This window comes from Chrysemys picta, chromosome 11 (genome assembly GCF_011386835.1).
Source record: "Chrysemys picta bellii isolate R12L10 chromosome 11, ASM1138683v2, whole genome shotgun sequence".
NCBI lineage: Eukaryota > Metazoa > Chordata > Testudines > Emydidae > Chrysemys > Chrysemys picta.
Genome location: NC_088801.1, coordinates 18,842,119 through 18,865,586, shown reverse-complemented (window position 1 = coordinate 18,865,586; position 23,468 = coordinate 18,842,119). Strand labels below are relative to the sequence as shown.

The 23,468-nt window shown below is 40.0% G+C and overlaps 1 protein-coding gene across 1 annotated transcript in view; it reads left to right on the top strand.

Moving 5' to 3' along the window:
* Positions 1-23,468, top strand: part of DARS1 (aspartyl-tRNA synthetase 1) — a 70,753-nt gene that overhangs the window by 3,448 nt on the left and 43,837 nt on the right. The window contains exons 2-4 of the mRNA XM_005286769.5: positions 526-583; positions 9,787-9,879; positions 18,029-18,131. Coding sequence (XP_005286826.1) covers positions 526-583; positions 9,787-9,879; positions 18,029-18,131 — 254 coding nt within the window. The remainder of the gene's footprint in view (positions 1-525; positions 584-9,786; positions 9,880-18,028; positions 18,132-23,468) is intronic.

Here is a 23,468-nt window from a genome sequence, read left to right as displayed (position 1 = left end):
GATTCAGACTAACACGGCTACCCCTCTGATACTTGTTTAATTTTAAAATGTGAAAAATGAACCCTTCATAATTAATTCTGGGCACGGATGGCTTCACTAAAAACAATAGAAACTGGTAAGCCTCTATTAGCTGCAATTAAATGTACACAACTGCCAAAGTATTCTAATAGAATAAGAAACATGCCAAATGTGTTCACTTGTCAGTAAACTGATGAACTTTACTTTGTTCCCTGGAGATCTGCAGATTTGGACTAAGAGGGAAAATGGATTCCATGATTGGGATCCCTCCATTTATAATGCCCTGTTCCCATGCATTTAATCTTGTAGCAGTTGTCAGTGGTACATCAGCTCATCTTGGCTGTCATAGTAACACAGGGAAGCTTATAGAAAATAATGCTATAATTATTTTAGATTACCCTGTTGTCCTGTCATGGGCCAATTGACTATGTAATTATTTTTTACATACTTTAGTATACATTTTTTTGACAAAAATATTTTTTGTTTGTCCCCTCCAACACCTTTTAGGATTATGCTAAGGAGAGATATGGCGTATTACCACTGATACAATCACAAGAGAAATCAGGTCAGTTACAAAAACAAAACAAACTTCTAAAACAATTTATACTATGTTGGATACTTGTGGTGCCGGTTTTGAACTAAAACACTTCTTTGCTACACTGTTTTTCTGTCTCCCTTGTCACTACTTGTCTCCCTATCCGTGTCCATTTATACTACTACATCACAGGTGTCAACAAAAAAAATTCATTCTAATTGTTACTCCAGAATTATTGCTTTTGAAATGTTAAAGGCTCTGAAAGCATTTGCATTGATCTGCAAAGACAGATGATGAAATATTAGACAATAAAATATGGATGTCACTCAGGCCAGATCTACACTTAAAATGTAGGTCAACATAACTACAACACTCGAGTGTGAAAAAATCCAGTCCCGAGTCCTAAAGCTATGCTGACCTAACCCTTGATGTAGATGTAGCTAGGTTGATGGAAGAATGCTTCTGTTGACCTAGCTTCTATCACTCAGGGACATGGTGTTCCTACAGAAATAGAAAAAACCTTTCCGTTACTGAAGGCTGCATCTGCTACAGGGTTATGTTTGCATAGCTACAGTACCATAGCTATGCTGCTATTGTCCCTGCAGTGTAGACATGGCCTAATTTGTTAAAATGTTCATTCTTTAGCAGGGAAAGGTCCACAGATCCTCCCGCTGCCTATTCAGCTTGTTTGCAGTACTGGAAGTAGAAACAGACCTTTCAGTCACTGAAGCGACCTAAATGTCCTCGAAGAACCAAGAGATTTTCTTTGTCTCCCACTGCAGGCTTGACTCTTTCTCAGGATTAAAATTAAATTGCCATGTACAATGTTACTATTCTAAAATTGACTTACTAAAATTTAAATTAGTTCAGCAAGTCCTAGGAAATGGAATAGCATTTGTTTCCTTGGTTTGGAGTAAGCACTCTGATGAGATATTGCAGCAGCTAACTAGCCATATAACTATATATTTCAGGGGTAGGCAACCTATGGCACGCGTGCCAAAGGCAGCACATGAGCTGATTTTCAGTGGCACTCGCACTGCCCGGGTCCTGGCCTCCGGTCCGGGAGACTCGGTGTTTTAATTTAACTTTAAATGAAGCTTCTTAAACATTTTAAAAACCTTATTTACTTTACGTACAACAATAGTTTAGTTATATATTATCGACTTATAGAAAGAGACCTTCTAAAAATGTTAAAATGTATTACTGGCACGCGAAACCTTAAATTAGAGTGAATAAATGAAGACTCGGCACACCACTTCTGAAAGGTTGCCGATCCCTGATATATGTACTTATGGCCCTCATCGCAGTACATGAGCACCTGACAAACATGGATTTTTATTTTCACAACACGGCTGTGAAATAGGGAAGTATTCACATTTTACAGATTGGGTTCTGAAGTACAAAGACTAAGTGACTTGCCCAAGACATCACACAGTCTGTGACAGAATGAGGAATTGAACCCAGGGCTCCTGTGATCCAGCACCTTAACCACTGGACTAGTCCCTGCTCATAGCCTTAGATGCAAGAAACTATGGCAGAAAATAGTAAAACTAAAGGAAAAACCTGCCCCTTGTACACATCCTCCATAATGGAATGTGTAAAGGGAGATCTCTGCCTCCTCTGCAAGGAGACCAAGACTTGGCAGTTGCTGCCTCTCCAAGAAAGGGATTGTGTGGGTTCTCCTCAGGGAAATGCAGAGCAAGGCAAGCAAATGAGGAGGGGAGGAGAAAGAGCCACAGGAGTAGCAGCAAGCAGTGCCTCTCTAAAATGGATCAATGGCTACATCTACATTGTGAGCTGGGAGGATGACTCCCAGCTTGCATACACATGCTTGCGCTAACTCTCATCTGAACTAGCACAATAAAAATAATACTGTAGCTGCAGCAGCACAGGCTAACCGTCCCATGTACAAACCCGCCTGAAACCCATGGGTACATACTGGGGGTGGCGAACCTGTGCGGCTGCTGTTTACAAGCCAGAGAATCCAAAGGCTGTAAGAAGCTCCTGGATACTACATCCATAGCCACTGCTGGTGTTTGCAGCTCTGCACAAACTATATGGGGCCACCGAAGGACAAGGAACTGACATGTCAGGATATACTAACAAAGAAAAGGTGATACATGTTTATGGGCCAACCCCATAAGCATAGCCCAAGCTGCTTTTACGCCTATGCCCTACTCCAAGGGGACGCTGACTACCCCAGCAAGCGGATCTGGTGTTCCAGTGCTTCTTGGTTTGGAGATTTGCACCACAATGGAGTCCCAAGAGCAGCTCCCTCCTGCTAGTTTCAGACCTTCCACCAAGCAGCCTTGTGGACCTCCTTACCTTGATAAGGCGCAGTACCCTTCTTTGCCTTTCAGGGAAGACCCTGCACCAGAGATCTCAAATCCAAAGAAACCCCACCAGAAATGCTGTGAAGGGGGCAAGTGCAGTAGCTATGGGAAATTCAGTAGATTCTGCTTATTAGCAACCCCCTGGTTACTAGCAAAAAGTTGCCATTATACAGCAGTTGCCAATAAGCAGAGTGCAGGTTTGTGGGGCTGCAGCCAGGGATAGAAGTGCTGGAATGTTCCTTCCCTGGCTGGAGGCCCTGCAAAACTGCCTATGGATAGGGAACTGGAACCTCGATGCCCAGGCTTTCAGTGGGGAGGAGGGGTTGTGGGCAGGGCAGCAGCTGGGGAGCATGGGGGCAGGTCCCTCTACCTGCTGTGGGTCTGGAGGGAAGCTGTGAGCAGGGCAGCAGCGGTGTGGGGTATTGTGCAGCTCCATGGGCCCCCAGCACCCCTGCTCCCTGTGGAAAGCCCTGGCATCCAAGCTACAGCTTCTCTCTCTCTGCAGCTGCCCAGCTTATAGCCCCCCTCTCATAGTATGCAGCACTGGGACTCCAGCAGGGGCTCCCCCGTTAAGTGGGGTACAGGTATCCCAGCCCCTTATTTCTGTGTTCTTGATGCAGACAGATTTGTGGCATGCTCTAGCACTTCTTTCCCTGACTCTAGCTCTGCAAACCTGCCTGCATCTGGGTCTTTTCTCTCTCTGTCCCGTTCTCACCCCCCCCCCCCCCCCCAAAAAAAAAGTTCTCCGCATCGATCATTGCCAGTGTCCAAATCCATTCCACTTGGTATTGGAGGAGGTAGTCAGATCTGAGTGGGAAAGCCCCTCAAAATGAAAACAACTCTCAGAAGAAGGTAGGAAACTCTATAATCACACATCTAAGACCAAGGTAGATGCCACTTTCTCATTCTTATTTAAGAATGTGGCAACATAGGAAGGGAGGCCTCTTACCAAAGGGCTCCACTGACAGAAGAGTGGTCTTATTGCTTAAAGGAAATTGAGTCTGGTTTGGCCCTAACAGCATCAGCACTATCTACCCCATGAATCCTGCATGGATTGACAGTCTTGGAGGAACTACCACTCAAGACAAGAGAGCCCATAATTTGGGTGCTTCCTTCTGGAAAAAGTTTATAGTAACTGTTCTTTTCTGACGTCCATATGGACACACTCCTCTTCTCAACCAGAGTCATGAATTACAACGTGCTATATGTAGGCACATGTGGCTTTGCATGTGGAAAATCATCATAGAGGGTAAACAGCTTCTAGAAATTGTTTAGAAAATCATTGGGTAAAATAGTGGCAGAGACAATAAATAAAAAGACAATGACTAGACAGCACAGGAAGAAATACAGACCGTTCTACAGAGAAACAGATTTTTTTAGGGATCATCATAAACAAAGCATGACAAGGGACAGATTGTCCTACCTTACACGAGAAGAAGATTGCAGACCTGTGATCCTAGATTTCCTAGATGATCCCTCAGAGCGTGGGAAGAGCTGCAGACCCATCAATTTCCAGGTGGATTAAATGATGTATATTGAAGACATACAAACCATGGAATTAGGGTTCCTCTGTCATAAATTAGAGCAAACTCCTTAAGGTCAATAGCATGTTCTTGCCCAAAAGAGTCTTACAGACATATCTGTAATGGGGCCATATGGTCATCAACCCATGCTTTGGCAGGAGAGTGCCCGGTGCTGTAGTTCTTCAGTAGATGAGTTCAAGTAGGAAAAAAGAAAACTTTGTTTAGTCCATCAAAATTAACCCCCTCACCCCCAGAAATTCTTTTACTTTTAAAATCCCAGTCTGAGGATTTGCAGATTTTGCCTCACTGAAAAATAGGACATTTTGTATATGCTTATCTGAAAATGTTTTCTTCAGATTACAAGGTCCACAGAACCAATGCGCCTGAGAAAAGTTGGGATTTATAAGGAGAAACAATATTCGTTTAAAAGAAAAACAGTGGAAAAGGACTTTCTTGTCTACATGTTCAGCTGTTCAGATCTTCTCACAGGTCCTTACAATTGTAGTTTGCTCTACAGTATTCTCCCTACAATTGAACCATGTCGTCACTTCCCTGCTAAAAGCTTTTGTACTTTAAATAAAGTGTTTGGTGATCACTATGTGTTGGAAGGGCACAGTATAAAAACATCTAATTGTCTTAATATGGTAAACTGTGGAGTACTAATACTGTCTCTTCCTTGCCTCTCATTATGGATTAGTCTGTACACATCCTACTTGATCTGTGTGACATTGAATACTGTTGCTCATGCTAATTATCCAGCAAAGTCCTCTTTGAATAATTCCTTTCCACTGTCTCTCATTTCACTTTTCCCTATGAAGTGCCTTTAGGTTGTTGTCAAGAACCAAAGAAATTGGCCCTCTCCTCGTGAGGGGGTGGTGGTATCTTTAACTTGACTATCACCATTAGGTCAAGGACTTTCTTTTTGTCCATATTATCCATTGGCTTCTAACTCCTCACTAACTTCCCACTCTAAGTTTAGATTCTGAAACTGTCTGTTCACCTGGATTAAAAAGTCCTTTTTGGCTTGTGTCTTTGGCTGTTTTTGACTGGGGTTTTTACTTAGCTCCCTTGACCCCAAACATATTTTCCCCCCATATTTCATGTCTCTACGTTTGTTCATTATCTTGGAACATTACTAGAATACATCCTTCTTTGACCCTCAGTCACTTCCCAACTTGTTTAATGAAATTTCTTCTCCTTAAATTTAGTAGCATACATTTTCAAAAGTGATTTTGAATACTTCAATTTTTTAGTGCCCAAGTTTTGAGACATCTTAGTTGAGGAACCAAAATCATTAGTCACTTGACAATTAGCCCGAAAGGTGCAGAATGATACAGCCAATTTATTCTCCCAGTCTAGGAAACAGGACCATTATCATGCCACTATATTCATGGATTCCTATTTCTCCCCAAATCTAAGTCAAAATTGTTCTGCTACTTCACACAACATTTTCATAGGTATTCCTCCCTGCTACACTAATCTCAAACTCATCTTCTCCTTCAATCATGGCCTGGTTGTAACTCTATAAATTCAGTTTCTCTTCTGCTAATGTTGGCAACCCTGCGGCTATTTGATGTTCTCACATCCCATTAAATCATGTCTTTAGAATCTTTCCTGTCTGCTTCAGGCTATGATTGCTAATTAAACCCAATTGACTTTCCCTCCCTTTAGCCCATTTCCCCTTGCTGTAACTACTTGCATCTTTACAGCCTTTGAATTTCAGCTTTTTTTACTCAACCTTCATAAGTCATCTTCCACTCTCTGCCTTTTTTATTTATGCAGTACCATAGGAATATCAGAAGGCACAGACCCTGCCTCTAGGAATATACAATCTAAATTGGACAAACACTGATAAAGGAGTGAATGAAAGAGCTTGGTTTACAATAAAGATTGACTTGTACAGTTGATACAGCTTGTTTTATTGGTTAAACTTTTCCTTGTTTAGAATAAGGTCAGCTACAAGAGAAGCTGGAGTGGACTTAGTGGATAATAGGTAATTTAATAGTGTTTTGAACAACAGGTAAGGATTTTTGTCACCCTAAAAGGAAGTGGCTGTTTTGGGTGTAGTGCACAGTATAGAAAAAAGGCATAGATGCACAAGTGGGAGGAAGAGACAGAAGGAACAACAAGGTGAAAAGAATGGGTACAACTTAGGGAGTGAACAGGACAGTAGATAGAAATAAAGGTTAACGTGTAGGCAGAAGCAAAAATGTGTAGCACCTTGAAGGTGAGGACTTGGAGCTTGAGTTTGATCTGGGAAAAGACAGCCATTAAAGGGACTCCTGGGAGAGGGGACATAGTTGGAACAGCATGAAGGGAGGATTGTTTTAGCTACAACTTCTTGGATGCCTTGAAGAGAGATGAGGGTCAGAGTTACAGTCATGCAAGGCAAGAACAAATCCTGGCATGAACAATCAGCATGTTAGCAGAGAGAGGATAGAAGGGTGAATTTTATAAATGTTAGAGAAGCAACAAGCTACAAAAGTAGCTGTTTACACTTCTGGAAAAATAGTTTTCTTTATTATTCCTCTCTTTGGATTTTGTTTTATTACCCTTTCTATGTAAGGTGAAATAATTCAAATTCATTTTTAAACTATATAAAAATTCATAGCAAAATGTGAGTTGTCTGAAAGCTGGACCATTGTGTACAGTAAACTTTTAGAAATGTTAATTTAATGCAGATTGCTGGTCATGTCTAATGCGTTAGAGATTTGTAAAAAGAGTGACACATCAGTCTGTCTTTATGTTAAAGTTGTAGCTTTGAAACATTGCAGTTTTAAATTAACGTAATTCTAGTTCTGCCTAAATATCAAACTTTTAGAAGTGCTGGAAACTAGAGGTTGTACCACTTGGATATTTGCAATAGCAATGCTGAAATGTGAAGATAGGGAGCTGTTACTGGATAACACCCTGTCCAGCTGAGTAGATTTTCCATTTGAGTCCTCTGTGTACTTTCATTTTGTAGCTCTTTGTTTCTATGTGTCTATTATTTGTAAAGGAATGACTAGTTCTTTCCTATTTGGAGGAGTAGTGGTAATCGCAAAACAACTATGAATGTGTTGCTAACAGAATTTTAGGTGAAATGACGTATGTGTTACCCAGAACTATCTTAATGTCAAAAAGAAAAAAGGATTTTTCCAAACCAAAAACTTAAATCCCAGAAATTAAATTGTAACCCAATAGACAATAATACCATTGCAGGCAAGTTGTGAAAGGTATTCAAAGGCAGAGAGGAGTTCAGAATGGTGGACAGTAACCTTGAGTGGGCAAGCGATGGGAGAGTTCTGATGGAAAGGGAAACTCGGAGTAGGGATGATCGGGTTTCTAGTTAGGGAAATTAAATTTGGTATTTGAAAAAGGTGGATCCCACTGAATGGAGAATCCTAGAAGCAGGGATGGAGCTCTGTGTTACCTTAGATTGCCGGTATAACATCTCTCTTGTGAAGAAAAAACTGTTATCCCTTTTAAATGAGTAGTGGTTTTAACCACATATCAACTATGAATGAATAGATGTTGTTGCTAGAATTTTTGGGTTATAAAAAGTTACTTATACCATAACTGAACATTAGATACTGTTTAAAAATAAAAGTGTGTGCTCAACATTATTCAGCAAAATTACAGCCAAGAAATTAGGAAGAAGTACAATTGAGAAGACAGGTAGAAATAAATCTATTCTTATGGAGTTACCGTATTAACTGTTTGCGGCAGTGTGAAATGTCAGTTTTCTGGTTAGTTAATCCCTTTAACTATGGATTTATTTTAAAAATATTTTCCCCAATACTTTAATATGCTGCTTTATGGGCCTTATTCTGCCCTTGACTGACCACACACAATTCCCATTTATAGGAATTTAAAAAATAAATACATGTGGTCGGTCTTTAGAGTTTTAGGAGATGCACAGAAGCATGTAGTAAGTTAAGTTCTCATTCTTAACTGACTTTCCATTCTTCATTCCAAAGTAGTGATGGCTTAAAACTTAAAAAGCAATATTCATTGCTTCCAAAATTGCACTTTAATCAAGACACTTAAACCATTATCTTTATGAATGTCCCTTGTATCGTTAGACCATGTTAGTGAACACATTATGAAAGTCTAGTGTAGACAATGCACTGTATAACACATAGTAAGCTGGTAAAGCCTAGGAGGAACTTGGACTTTATAATGTTAGTTAGCGTATGTTCGCTAATGTGATCTAACACCGCATCTTTAAATCCTAATCTAGACAAAGCCTTAATTTTCAGAATGGCTTTTGGTTTTCCTTGTCACTTCCTTCATTCTTGGAATTTTTTCCTTTCTATTTCCCAGTCTCCATTTGGCTATAGTTAATATAACATGGCACTTCAGCACCAGCCCAAAGATGGTATACAAATTTCTAGGTTTGTAGGTTACGTCTGCACAGCGGGTGGGAGTGAGCCTCGGTTGGCTAGAACTTAAAAAATAGCTGTATATTCAGTGCTTTGAATGTGTGGTTTGCACTGATGCTCTGGCTCTGAAGTCCACCCCCTCCTTAAGCTCGAGAGCCTGAGATGCAACTTCAAAGTGCTGTCTATACAGCTGTTTTTACAGTGCTAGCATGAGCCGTGCTAGCTCAAGTCTGTCGACCTAGGCTTGGAGGCTCACTCCCCCGGGCTGTGTAGACATACTTTTTAAAAATTCAGCCTCTTTGGATATTTAAGCACCTAAAGATGCAGAAACACATCTAGTGCGGTTTTTGAAAGGATCAACAGACTTAACTCCCAAAGTATAATGTGGGAATTCTGACTCTAAGCGATCATTGTCAGACCTGTAAAAGACTGTATGTTACACAAAGATTGCACTTGCAAGGCATTAGCCCTGTTCTTCCACAGCACCCTGGGCCATATTTTTGAAGTTATTTAGGCCCTCCGTGTCAGTATTGAGTTATATAAGTTTAGGTTTGCTCATGTAGAATTTTTTATGAATCCATAGCTCTGTAGTGTTTCTGGTTCATGCTTTTTTGCAAGTACACCTGCAAAATAATTTACCTCATAAGGTTTTATGTCTCCAAAGAGCTGTAAAAGCATTAATTAATCAACAGAGTTTAGAAACTGATGTCCAGCACGACTTTCTACCTACTCTACTAATCTCTAAACTCATTTAGACCTTGTCCCCAATGACAATTACAAGTCAACCTATACACTAGCCTGAACCATCTTAAAGCTAGTTGATCAAAACAATTCATGGCATGTTGCAAATGGGATTGTGGTGTTTTTATGCTTTTTAACACCCATTAATTAGTAATGGTTTTGTCATACAAAGATGAGCAAGTACTGTAGAGAAGTCTAGTGTTCAGAATGCAATGACAAACAATATTTATATTAAGCTCAACATACCAAAATAACTTTTTCATTTGATACAGATCGAGTTTTGGTTCGAATAAATGACTTGACAGTAGAGAAAGCTGATGAAGTGGTTTGGGTTCGTGGCAGGATTCATACAAGCAGAGCTAAAGGTGAGATGCATCCAAATTTTTTCTTGTTTTGTTATTACAATAAACTGAGTATTTTGTATTTTCCTTACTTCTCTCTGGTGAAGGAGACATTGTAACATTATAAAATTTCTACTACTTATGTGTGTCTCACAAGAAAATACCAGTTTACTTCCAGAGTTTCACTATCCTTTTTCAAAACAATTATTGGCACTTATTTCACATTAAATTTTAGTTATCGTAAAAACAATACAAACTAGAGTATGGCAGCTGCCATCTTGCTGCCCAGAGTGATAATTTGAGACAGTGGTAGTCTTTCTCTCACCGCCCTCCTCCCCTCCCCCTTAAAATCTTTGGGAGAAGAGAGACTCTGAGGTTGTTCTTTGTTAAACTGGAATCTGTACTGAAATAACACATTTTGCTGTATGTAGCATTGGTTTTACTAAATTTACTTCATAGGCAAACAGTATCTAAGAGTTTTAAAAAAGACAATCTTAGTCATTCTATTTTAGTTGAACTTTAGAGATTTGTTTTAAAACATGCTTTCATGGCTACATAAACATTCAGATTTCTAAGTAAAACTGAATCGCATTCCAAATCGCTGCACAGACCAAAATCACTCAGCAAACTGAATAATTAACTTATGGCTTAGTTTTTGTTGCCATCTTGTCCTCTAAAGAAAACAAAACCATTTTAGTTTCAAATTACCAAAAAACTTCAAATTAAAACAAAAAAAATCACCTTTCTCAACTGAGAGAAAGGGAAAGTCCTCTGTAGGTCCTGAGTACTATGGGCTGTCACACAAGGCTGACAGCCATTTTTCTTCACTGGAACCAGTAGTTCTCCCTTGAGAACCGTTTGCCATGTGCAAACTGAAATAGGCTTTGGCCTTTCAGGTTACATCAGACACTGACAACTGTTGGGTTGATTTCAGCTGTTTTTGTCTATTCTGTTGAGAATTGATAGTCCTCCCCAGATTTGGTGAGTAAAGAACATAAAGAAAACGGTCCTCAGAAATTACACATGATAGTAATCTGAGAACAGGAAAAAATGCGGAAGGCAAAGAGGGGAGAAGAGTTCAGTCCAAGAAATTCCCTGAGAAACCAGTTTAGTTAATCTTTCTGTGGAGATAATAAAAGAGAGAGAGAATTTGTTCTGGTTTCTCTTGCTTTGTCAGAGTCCTACCCTCAGATCAAAAAATAACCTTAAGACAATTAGACTCTCTTTATATCATTTTAAAAAGTTTTAATTTGTTCTCATTTAAAAAAGTTAAATTTAGGGAGATCTGTCTTGAGTTCTATAATTGTACTCCTGAGTGTGTTCTTCGACAAAAAATTGAAATTTCTGAGCACAATTTTAAAATGCTGCAAAATTCTGCAAGTTTTATTTGTCAATAAATAAATGCAGAGGCTCCAGCATGGCAGTGAGGAGGGGCTGCATAAAGGTGGGAGGTCACCTTGCAGCCTCCCCACCCCCAGGACACGGACTCAGCAGTGAGGCTGCACCCAATGCTGATACAGCACAAGGCCTGGGCCTGCCCCAGAAACACCCACGGCTCTGCGCCAGGTGCATCAGGTGTGTGGAGCAGGCAGGCTCAACCAGGGGGGATCCAGGTGTGGGGTGAGAGGATTCTGTGTGGGACAATCTGGGTGCAGACAGCACCATGATAGCATTGCCAACCTAATTTCCAGTGTAGGTGCAGTATGTCAACATAGCTAACTTCGCTTAGGGATGTAGAGTTCCTCCTATACTAACAGAAAAACCCATTCCATTGGTGTTGGCTGCATCTACATTATGGGGTTATGCCAACTTAGCTACACCAACATAACTATGCCCTAGGTCCTGGGTCCTTAAAGTTGAAGAACACAAGTGAAGAGAAGAATTTATTATTTGTCTTTCTATATCCACAAATGAATACAATGTTACATTTAGAGTTGGTCACATTTATTAACCAAAAAGCTTGTCTAAAAAGAAAAATGGCTTTTTAAACAATGTGGAAAACGTCTGAAATTTTTTTCATCAAAACAAAACGGTCAGTTGTCAATTCTTCTGGTTCTGATTTTCCCCCTTCCTTTTCTCACTTTTTTCCCCCCAATGGAGAATGGGTAGAGGGGGCATTTAACAAACATTCAATTTTTTTAATAGAAAATATTTAATTTTTTTTCGCAGCCCTTGTTCTATTTTGAGAGATGCAGTAATTATATAGAGGCTTATAAGAAAATATGACACCTTACAAGATTGAAACCAGATTTTTTGGCACAGCTTATTGCAAGATTTTTTTTTTTCCCACGCTACACTGATGGAGACCTGAACATCTTATATGGGAAGCATCTTAGATATAAAGGCCTTATTTTCACTAGGAAAAAAGATATGCTTTAAAATCCTAGTTTAGACAGGGCAGGTAATATGTTTGAGCTAGCTGAGTTAAATCCTAGGCTCTCCCCTACTGCAACCAACTAACAACTCCAATCAACTAACAAATGTTCAAAATAAACCTTTTTCCTTGTGTAGGATCTCTTGCATTGGGCTGCCCTGTATTATTTTTTACCCATATCTTTTAGTGAGACTTTGTCTTGGCTATAACAGTATCTGATTTGAACACTGACGTTCTTATTCTGGGACAAACCTTATTTCCACATGTGAAAGTGATTGAATGTAGGCTGTTAAAGCTCTTCATGAACTTTAAGTTTTAAGGAACATCAAAAGATTTTGATACATGAAAAGAACTATAAACCTAAATATTTTTCTTGCATCCTTATGCTTTCCTTTTCCCTTTGTCTCATCTCAAAAGGCATCTAATCTTGAACTAGATATGATCACGACTCCTCTTTGATATTTTGTTTCACATGGTTTAGCCCTTTGGAAGAAGTTCAGATTTTTCCTATTTTCTTTTAACTGTGCTGTTTTAATCATCCCCAGCAATGAAATTTGTTTGATCACTTATCATTTGTGTGATTAGAAATAGTTGATATGAGAAAAGAGAACATTTTGTGGAGTATAAGAACAAGCCAAACCAACATTAGTCGTGACAAAAATATTGGAATCATTTTGTAATTCAGCCTCCCAATAGTCTGTAGCAAACAACTTGTCACTTTTGGTTTTAGTAAAACTGCTAGATTTTTGTTTCTAACTTGTGCAAATCAATGTCCTCCTATTTAGTTTACCGTCCTCTCCGCAAATATTTACTAGTATGGTTACTATGTATCTGTTCTAAACTGTGTGTTTTTCTTAAACCATAAACCAACATTTCTCAATATCTATTTTATCTGATCACCTTTCTTTGTTTGCAACTCCATAGTGGTGTGTTCCTTTTTTAGTAAAAATTAACACTTACAAAACATTGGTATTTGATGGATGTAGAATAGGAATAATTTATCTGTGGAAGATTATCTTTGATAGATATAGATATATCACTGAAAAGAAGTAGATTTGTCTTTGTACTGTTAGTTTGTGAAGGCATATTTTATAAATAAAAACCACAGTACATTTATCTCTGCAGGGCTCTGTTTAACTGTAAAGCTGTGAATACTTTAATTTATAGCAGTCTCTTAATGTTGTTTGTGTTGCACACAAGTAAGCTTATCCCTACATACCTACTTGTCTCCTTTGTTTTCGCCTTCCGTCCCTGAGGTATGGAATATTTTTGTGCTCTGTGTTCTGAAAATCTCAAGTACATTGAGTAGAACTTCTGCGGTCAACATAATAGGGTAAAAAGACTTTAGTGTTCACATCATTGCGATGTTAACTTTAAGTACTATTTGGTGCTTGTTTTACTTTCATATTTGCATTGACTGTTTTGTTTCTTTCAAACAAAATGTGTATCAGATGCTCTCCATTTACCTATTGAGACTTGTTTAAATTGTCCGTAGCTGCATGTTAGAGCTACGTTATTGCAAATTAAATCTGCAGTTATAATTCTGAAGTCCTTTAATGCATAATTTGAACTGAGAATATTTGTGTATGCAGTGCAATTCAGAATATTAAAATTAGGACATTATTCTTGTAATTAGCCATTAGCTTTGACCAAAATGTCATCTCATACAAAAATGTCAGTAAAGCTACTGGTTGCTAATGAAAGTAAGCACTCAAACACTGTCCCCTGGGGAACTGTGTTAAGTCAGAGGTGTTTGGCTGCAACCGCAGCCCATCCTGTCCCCAGCAGGAAGATCATACTCATATCTGACCAAGAGATGTTGAACTTCGGGAACTCCCTGATTCTGCCAATGTGAAAGAGATTGAAATGGAAACTAGCGCAGAGAGCCCAAGTGTTCCCCACTTGTGAGTGGGACATGGGTTGTGCTAAGGGAGTTGAACATCACTTTTGTTTGAATGATGATAGGGCTTTCTCTGAGAGATCAAGGAAGCTAGTATCTGCTGATGTAGAAAATGTTCAGAAATGTATCTAGGAGTTGGAAGTCCGCAGGAACCATCAGGAATTCCAGAAGTCCTTATCCGTTCCTATTTGTTGTGGCTAGAAAAAAAGAATGGGGATATATGCACGTGCATAGCTTAACATGCTTTGAATAGATGTACAATCCCTGGCTAGTATGCTACCCCAAGAGTGATGATGCCTTACACTGCCTAATAGGAAGCTGTCACTTTTCTGTTTTGGATCTGAGAAGGGGATACTATCAAGATACCCATGGAACCGCCCAGTATAGAAACCAGCCTTCGTCTGTCCACTCAGATTCTACGAATTTCTGAGAATGCCCCAGGGAATATCAGGGGCCCGAGACATGTTCCAGAGGCTAATGGAGCGAATGGTTAGTGACGTGAACTTTCTGGAAGTCCTGGTGCATCTGGATGACTTGGTAATGTTCATGCACACTTTGGAAGAGCATGAAGAACCCTTGTGGAAAGTGTTGGACTGCCTGCAGGAATAAAGGTTGAAACTCTCTCTAAACAAATGCCAGTTCTGTCAAGAAAAAGTAAAGTATATAGGGCACATTGTCTCTCAAAATGGAGTTTCTGCAGATCCAGATAAGCTGAAAGCTATGATGACATGGCCAAGACCAAAATCTTGAAAGAATCTTGAGGTTCTAAAGTTATTATAGGCTATCTGTAGAAGGATTTTCTGCTTTTGTCGACCCTTAAATGAAATCTTAAAGGAAAAGGTCGGGCTCTGCATGTAGGTGCCAACTACTACAGAGTCAACCCTTTGGAGACTGGGAGACTCCTGATTGTAAGAACACTTTTTGGATGTTATAGATGCACTGACACATGCTTCTGTGATACTAAAAAAATAGGTATCTGCTACATGTGGCTGTTAGTATGGAAGGACTGGGAGGATTCTCTACCAAGAATATCCAGATGTATGGAGACCAGTTGCCTATGCTAGTAGGAGTCTAGCATTGTCAGAGAAGAACTGTCCAGAGTTCTTGGCATCAAAGTGGGTGACTGAGAGACTGTGACTGCGAGATTCCACAATTATCTCTATGGAGTGAAATTCACAGTCCATACATATAACAATCCTTTAACTTTATATCCTGAAGTCCCGTTTGGATGCCATGGAGCTTCGGTGGTTAACAGCATTGGCCACCTGTGATTTCCAGAACATGTGAACTTGGACGTTGATGCATTATCCTGAAGGGCACCTGAGGGGAGGTTGCCAGACCATGAATTGACATCCCAGATGCTGGAGTGAGAGCTTTGTGTAAAATGGCTGAGACTTGGCCTATTGATGCAGTCGTGAACCAGATTAGGGCTATCAACATGCTTAGAGCCCCTCCTGGTGCTATATCTAAGGTGTACAAATACCACGCACCTGGATCTTACCTCATTACACAGATTGCACCAGGAAGGTACCACCAGTGCCCAGCTTTAGAGATCCTAGGCTGAAAGTGATCCTGATTTCCAAAAGGCTAGGTAGACCTGTGAATATCATACAGAATGCACGACCAGATATCAAACTGATCTTGAGAGAGACTGGTAAACATTGAAAGGAGGCCTATTATGTCAAGAGACTAGGGACTTGCTTCACCATTATCATCAAGTGTTGCCAGGAGATTTCAGGGACCTGGTTTTGAAGTCCTTGCATGATGGAGGGCATTCTGGGATAGACCAGACACTTGAGATGGTAAGAAGAAGGTTCTGTTGGCCCACATTAGCAAGGAACATAGAGGAATATTTTAAGGGTTGTGCCAAATGTTTAGCTCAGAAGACTTTACCCGTCTGCCCACTTAACATCCAAAACAAGGGACCCATATATCTTTTGTGTGTATTAACTTTCTGTCCTTAGACCCTAACAACAAAGGGAACACTAACGTATTAGTGGTAACTGATCATTTCACTTGATATGCACAGGCATTCCCCATGAAAGATCAGTGTGTGCTATTGCTGTAGCCAAGATATTACGGACAAGTACTTTTATCAAGATATGTGGGTTCCTCCACGTTAAGGAGCCAACTAGTGTAGAATAAACTGGACCTGTGACTCTAGGAAAGTCCACCCTATGGGATAGTGTTACTCGTGGGTTATATGGTGTTACTGATGTACCCACTCCAAATCCATCTTCCCCTTCCCTTTATATGCTTCCTCTGTTTTCCCTTGTAAATAAAGTGTACCTTGATTGTGGGCTCATCCATTACTGAGGTGTCAGAATAGTATGTTCACCAGGTATCAGACTAGTCATAGGGATAAGTACCAGGTTGGAGATAGTTGAAACCATACAGGAAAGTGAGGTAGGTTCCTGACTATCATAAACAGTTAGGTGAACACACCACCAGTTACCAGCTAAGAATCCAGGCAGTTGAAACCCATGGTGGCCAAAGCAGAGGAACACCAGTAAGGGTTCCTATTGTTGATAAGCTGCCCTTAGGGGTACAGCAAGCCATAAAACCCCATTACATATAGACAATGTGTTGATTTTAGTGTTCTGCAATGTAGGTAACCAACAAACTGACAGTGACAATTTTTAGGGAAGCATCTGGCTTTTAGCAGGTGCACTCTCAACAATTTTAATGGATCATTATGAGTCAGAGCTGAGTATTAAAAGGGTGTTGACGCATCTTGTCAAGGGATGTTAAAACAATGGAATGTGTGTTATTAACACTCTGTGTCTGAACAAAATGTAATTAAAATCATAAACTTTGCTGCAGATTAAATTCAGTAAATTTTCATTAGAAGTGTGAAAAGAAATGCCAGGTTGTTGCAACTGTCAGTTAAATCGGTTTGAGTGGGTTTCACTTCACTGAGTGAGAGAGACGCATTTCAGAAATCAACAAACTGCATTGTTGCACTCTATGCAAACTACTACCGTTGTCTTGCTATCTATTCCCTAAATTCCAGATTTAATAAATTGATCTTCTAGGAATTTCCCTCAGGTTTTTAACTGTTAAGGTTCTTGTCCTCTTCCAGAATCAATATTCTTTCTCTCTCTGTGTGTGTGTGTGTGTGTGTGTGTGTGTGCGCGTGCATGCTGATGTTTAATCCCGATGATGTAAAATCGAGACTTTTTTGCTCTCAGTGATTGTCCAGAGCAAGTCTGTAGTGACCTAGATGCCTTTCACTTCATTTATTCTTTAATTTTGGCAGTAACTGAATAAATTTAGGAAGGGGGGAGGGAGAGAGAGACTATTTGTTTGACTTATTTTAAAGTGATATAGACTAGAGAAGACGCTTGATTTACCTGTGGTTCATGTAAAGTGAAACCTCGGGGAATAAAAGTGGGAGAAACTTTAGGAAAAGTAAAACTTATGAATAAACTTCTGGTATTTAAAAATAATTAAGATTTAGAAGCAGTGTCAAAAGGCAACTGCACCAGTAGGGTCGTTCTCACAAATAAATTGTTTGGAAAATGTCAGAAAATTAAAAAGGGTAACTTTATCAAAGATCAGTGAATACTGATATGCTCTGTGATTATCCATACAACCATTCTGACCTCTTGTGATTTGTAGTTTTCAGTCTAGCTTTCTATCTTGTATAAATATCAGTGATCTTACTCAAGTTGCTTTAAAAACAGATTTTGTTATTTATAGAAAAAGGTTTTTTTTCCATACGTTAATGTTAAGATCATTCTGGCTTATCTGCAATTTCGGATGCTCGTGCATATGTACCTTGTTTTGTTTGTGTTAAAACTCAAGCTTAATTTTAAAGTAGTAAAACATTTCTCATTCACAAAGATCCTGAGTAACTTGGCCTTAATACACCTGCATTTTTTTCTCCTTTTATTCAGGAAAGCAATGTTTTTTAGTCCTACGTCAGCAGCAGTTTAATGTCCAGGCTCTTGTGGCTGTGGGAGACCATGCAAGCAAGCAGATGGTAAAGTTTGCTGCCAAGTAAGTAAGCAATTATATCCTGTTGTCAAAGTAAACAATGGTGGGAACCATGACTCCAAGGGGTTGGGACCATTTTCACACATTAACATCAATGCTTCGTTTGTTTTAAAATGTAGTTATTTAAATTGTCAGTTCACTATTGCGTTGAATACATTACACTTACAAAAGATAAAATAGAACAGAGGCTTGAAATTCATTCTGAACTGCTGAAGCAGCATTCTTTCTCCACAGACAACCTATGTTTACTTCCAAGCCAGCTAACAAAAAGCCTGGCAGGCTTAGCATAGTGGGTCACTTTTTAAATTTTGTGTTGCGGGGAGGGGCGGGTGTGTGTGCACATGCTCAGTCTTTATCTTCCGTAAGTAGCAGATCTGCAGCCTAGTAGAATGTTTTTTAACTAGAATAAATATAAGCTCTGAACTACATTTTATTTGAAATAAATTCCATGTTGCAAATTGATTACTGAGCGGGAGAAAGTTGAGAGTTGTTTTTACGAACCTAATTGGTCTAATTTACTCTTTATTGTTGTCCCTTTCAAGCTGTGCTCTTTTGTTATTTTTTTATTTTTTGGCAATGATTAGATTGTTTCCAATTAACAAGTGTGTTACAGCTGTTTACATTTAGTTATTTGGCTTGTATTCTTCTTAAGGCTAAAATGATGAATGTGAGCTAAAGGGGTCTCTTCTCCTTGCCCTCCTTTCTTAAGCTTGACTGGACTTTCAAGTTTTGGGTCATCTGCTACTTTATATGTCTGTGTGGAAAAGGTGATTTTATAGTAGAACTTTTTGTACTTACAAGTCTTTTAGCTGAATGTCCACAAGTTAAGATATAGAACCAATCAATAATATGTTTAACATGTGGCACTTGAGGTGCTGCTGTTCAGTCCTTGGCACTACCCATGTGACTGGGAATGTAGCCCCCCAGTAATTAGCTGTAAGAGTGTGAAAGCCTTTGATGTGTTAGGGGAAGGAGGGGGATTCATTATACCATACACTCCCAGAAGCAGAGTTAGAAGGTTAGAACAGTGCTTCTGGTGATTAGATGCAAGGCAACGGGAAAACAGAGCCAGCAATGTGTGTTTGTTTGGCGGCACTTAGTGTTGGCACTACCAGCAGGATACATGATGTTTACAGGTGTTGAGCCAAAGTGAAGTGTTCTGTGTCTCCATACGACAGTCTGTGTTTAGTTTCTTCCCAGCACTTAATGGATACTTTGAAAGAAAAAGGGCTTTCTCTCCTGCTATGCTGTTTATATGATCATCTCCACTCTAGTGGCTTCCTTTATGCCAATGAATCCTGCATAAACCCTTCTAGCCCTGGCATCCAGCCTTGTCCAGTTTTGCATCTTCAGCTCTGTCTCAGGCATCTCCTGTTGAATGTCTTGCTGTTATCTTTATATAACTGAATTTCTTATTTTCCTCCCAATTTGTCTCTTCCTCTTCTTTCTAATCACCATTGATACAGCTCCACTATTCTTCCCATTGCCCAGGCTCGGAATGCCGTATCGTTTTTGATTTTTCCCTCTACTCTTTCCCCCATGTACATTCTCATGCTAAATCCTGACACATCTTCCTCTTTGCACTGTCTGCGTTTTCCTTACTATCCCTACATTCAAAACCATTTTACCTACGCTCTGGAAGTCAGTTGTTTGATTGGTGTAACTTTCTTACTGCTCTCCTCTCATCCCTCACAGCCTTCCTGGTTTTTTTACCACATGAAATTCAAGCACCTTGTCCTCACCTTCAAGGTCATACATAATCTTACCCCATTCACTTTATTAATTTCTTCCTATGCTCTACCTGCTCCTTGTTGCTTATTGTTTTATCTTTTTCTTCATTCATACTGCTCCCTATGCTTCAAAGAGTCTGCCATTTCCTCTCCATCAATTCCAATCCTCATTTCTATTCCCAATCTCCTTCTCGTAAGCCCTGCTAAACTCATTCCAGGACTTCTTCATACCTTGCTCTCCTCCCAGTAATCCCTTTTTATCTTACTTTACTTCAACTGTTGTTTCATTGTCTTATGCCAGCTAAGATTGTTTTGGGCCAGTGACCATTACCTTTTGCAAATGTAATGCTATACATAAGTGATTAATAATAACCATGTTGCTTCCCTACCTTTCTTGATGTCTTTTTCCTTCCCTTCAACTTGTCTCTTCCTACCCAAATATGAATTGATGAAATATCCTTTATCTCATAAAATATTTAAGATTTAAGTTGACCTTTTTCCCCTGTGGCAGCATTATAGACCTCAGCATTCATGTAGTACTTTCACATATATGAAAGAATACCCATAACTCTTGACTCTGAGTTGCCTTGCTTCCCCTGTCTGCAAGCTTGCATATGTCCAAGAACTGTGTTAAACATCTGGTGACACATCTGTGGTTTACAAAAAGAACCTATGATAATCTAATACCAGATAAACGAGATTCTTGTAAAAATTCCCACAGGCAGTAAACAAACTAGTTCCTCTTTTTTGGTATTGACATATGAAAAATGAGAACTTTCATAATCTGCTGTGGTCTAACAGTATTAACATACTGGTAATATATTGTATTCTAAATGTTCCAGCTTTCATGCAGTATTTGTCTTTCTCTAAACAAAGGGAATATCTATCTAATCTCCGCTTTTAAAAAGAGATTGAACAACTGTAAATTGATCTATGATACACTTCTGCTTTTAATTTTTGTAAAAAAATTAATGAATTGCTGAAAACAATGTAGTGCCCGTCAAAGATGCTGGATTAACAGCCCTGGAATTGAAGTCCAGAGAACACACAGTGCCATGGGCAATATCAGTTCAAGCTTCCCCTAACTTTCCCACCAAAAAGTCTCAGTCCATTCCTGGAGTGGACCCTCGGTAGGAGTAAGGAGGGTATTTGTCTCCTTGCTATTTCCATTAGAAGTCTCTGCTGAGACTGCCAACAAGGGTGTTAACCAGTGCAATTAGTAATTTGTTAAAATTTATAGTCAAAATATTTTGCGAGTTATTTTTCCCAGAAGGTATAGGGTGTAGGTGGTGGTGCTGATTTTGTTTGTTTTTAATTCTTTGCTGGGCTTTCCCCTACTTCTCAGTTTGTACCACAGGAGGCCATGTGGTCTAGCAGTGAAAAAAAAAAAAAAAAACTCTAGGTTCTAATTTTAAAATGAGCTACTGACTTGGTGTAACCTTGGTCAAGTAACTTGGCCCCCCTCTGTTTCAGTCAACCAGCCAGAAAAATGGGTTTAAAATTTTTTTTGCTGGCAATTAAATGATGCAGCTGAGCTGAGTTTAGCTGAGTAAATAAATCACATGCCTTCAAAATGGAATTAGAATCATTTTACATCATTCATTATCATCTATTCTTAGACCACTACAGGGAAAAGGTCTCTTCTTCAGCATTGCTCCTATGTCCATCATTAAGGCCCTACCAAGTTCATGGCCATGAAAACCACATCATGGACCGTGAAATCTGGTCTCCACCCATGAAATCTGGTCTTTTGTGTGCTTTTAGCCTATACTATACAGATTTCATGGAGAGACCAGCGTTTCTCGAATTGGGGATCCTGACCCAAAAGGGAGTTCCAGGGGGGTCACAAGGTTATTTTAAGGGGATCACAGTATTGCCAACCTTACTTCTGCGTTGCCTTCAGAGCTGGGCGGCTGGAGAGCGTTGGCTGTTGGCCGGGCGCCCACCCAGCAGCAGTGCAGAAGTAAGGCTGGCAATACCATACCATGCCACCCTTACTTCTGCATTGCCACCTTCAGAGCTGGGCAGCCAGAGAGGGGTGACTGCTGACCAAGGGCCCAGCTCTGAAGGTAGCAGCGCAGAAGTAAGGGTGGGAATACCGTTGTGATGGGTTCCCCCCGGGGTGCCACTTGGAACTGGTGTACCACTGAACCCTCTTGACCCACCAGCCTGGGCACCCTTTACACTGCACTGATGTGACAGGCCCTCAAGCTTCGTCCAGCACACATACAAGTAGGGACACACCCAGCTGCAGCTGTATACAGATGCTGAGATCAGCTCTGCATGGGAAGGCTTCAGCTAAGGAACTGCCCAGCTACTCAAGTGCACACCCCGGTCTGGAGTGTAAACCCAAAATTGTACAGTCTTGTGCTGCACAGTGATCTGTACAGCGTAAGCTCATGAAATTTGTCCCCTCCCTCAATGTGGAGAGGGAATATACAATAGCTTTTTGCCCCAAGTTATAACTCTCCCAAACTGGATTGTGATAAAGCAAAAACAAATTTATTAACTACAAAAGGTAGATTTTAAGTGATTATGCGGGATAGCAAACAAATCAAAGCAGATTACCTAGCAATTAAACAAAAATGCAATCTAAGCTTAATATACTAAAGAGATTGGATATGAGTAGAAACTTCTCACCCTAAATGATGATTTAAGCCAGTTGCAGAGATTCTTAAGGGGCCAGCTTCCCATGTTTACAGCTTAAAAACCCCAGGTATTCCTTTCACAGTCTAGAAACCCTTCTAGCCTGGGTCCAGCACTTTCCCCCCGTTCAGTCCTTGTTCCTCAGGTCTTTCCCAGAGTCTCTTTGGCCAGGAAGTCAGTGAAGAACCACAATGAGGTCACTCCCCTGCCTTAAATAGCTTATGCATATGGCGGGAATCCTTTGTCTCCAAGTTTGGTTCCCATGCCTGGTCAGTGGAAAAACCCTGGTATTCCAAGATTGAGTCCAGTACCAGGTGACTTGGTCACATATCTCTGTAAGGTCACAGCAGCCATGACTCAAAGGCTGTTTGTAGCATCCTCAGGAAGGCTCCCCGGTGGGAGATTAGCTTCTTCTAAGACCTATTGTTCTCTCTAATGGCCCTTCCCAGCCAACGTTCTACACTGATTGCATTCTGCCTAGTAGGCATTCCCCAGGTGTAAACACATTTGTAATAGATGCATAGACCATATTCCTAATTTCAGATACCAAAATGATACATGCATACAAATAGGATAACCATATTCAGTAAATCATAAGCTTTTCAATATCTCACATGACCTATCTTGCATAAAATACATCATAGTTATGCCATAATCATATCATATATATAATAATATTTCTATGATTATATAGTGTCACAACCATATCATGCCATCCCTATTTCTGCGCTGCTGCTCGTGGCGGCACTGCCTTCAGAGTTGGGCTCTTGGCCAGCAGCTGCCGCTCTCTGGCTGCCCAACTCTGATGGCAGAGCTACCACGAGCAGCAGTGCAGAAGTAAGGGTAGCAGTACCGCAACCCCTCCCTCCCCGATAACGTTGAGACCCCCCCACCCCATAACTCCTTTTTGGGTCAGGACCCCTACAATTACAACAGCATGAAATTTCAGATTTAAATATCTGAA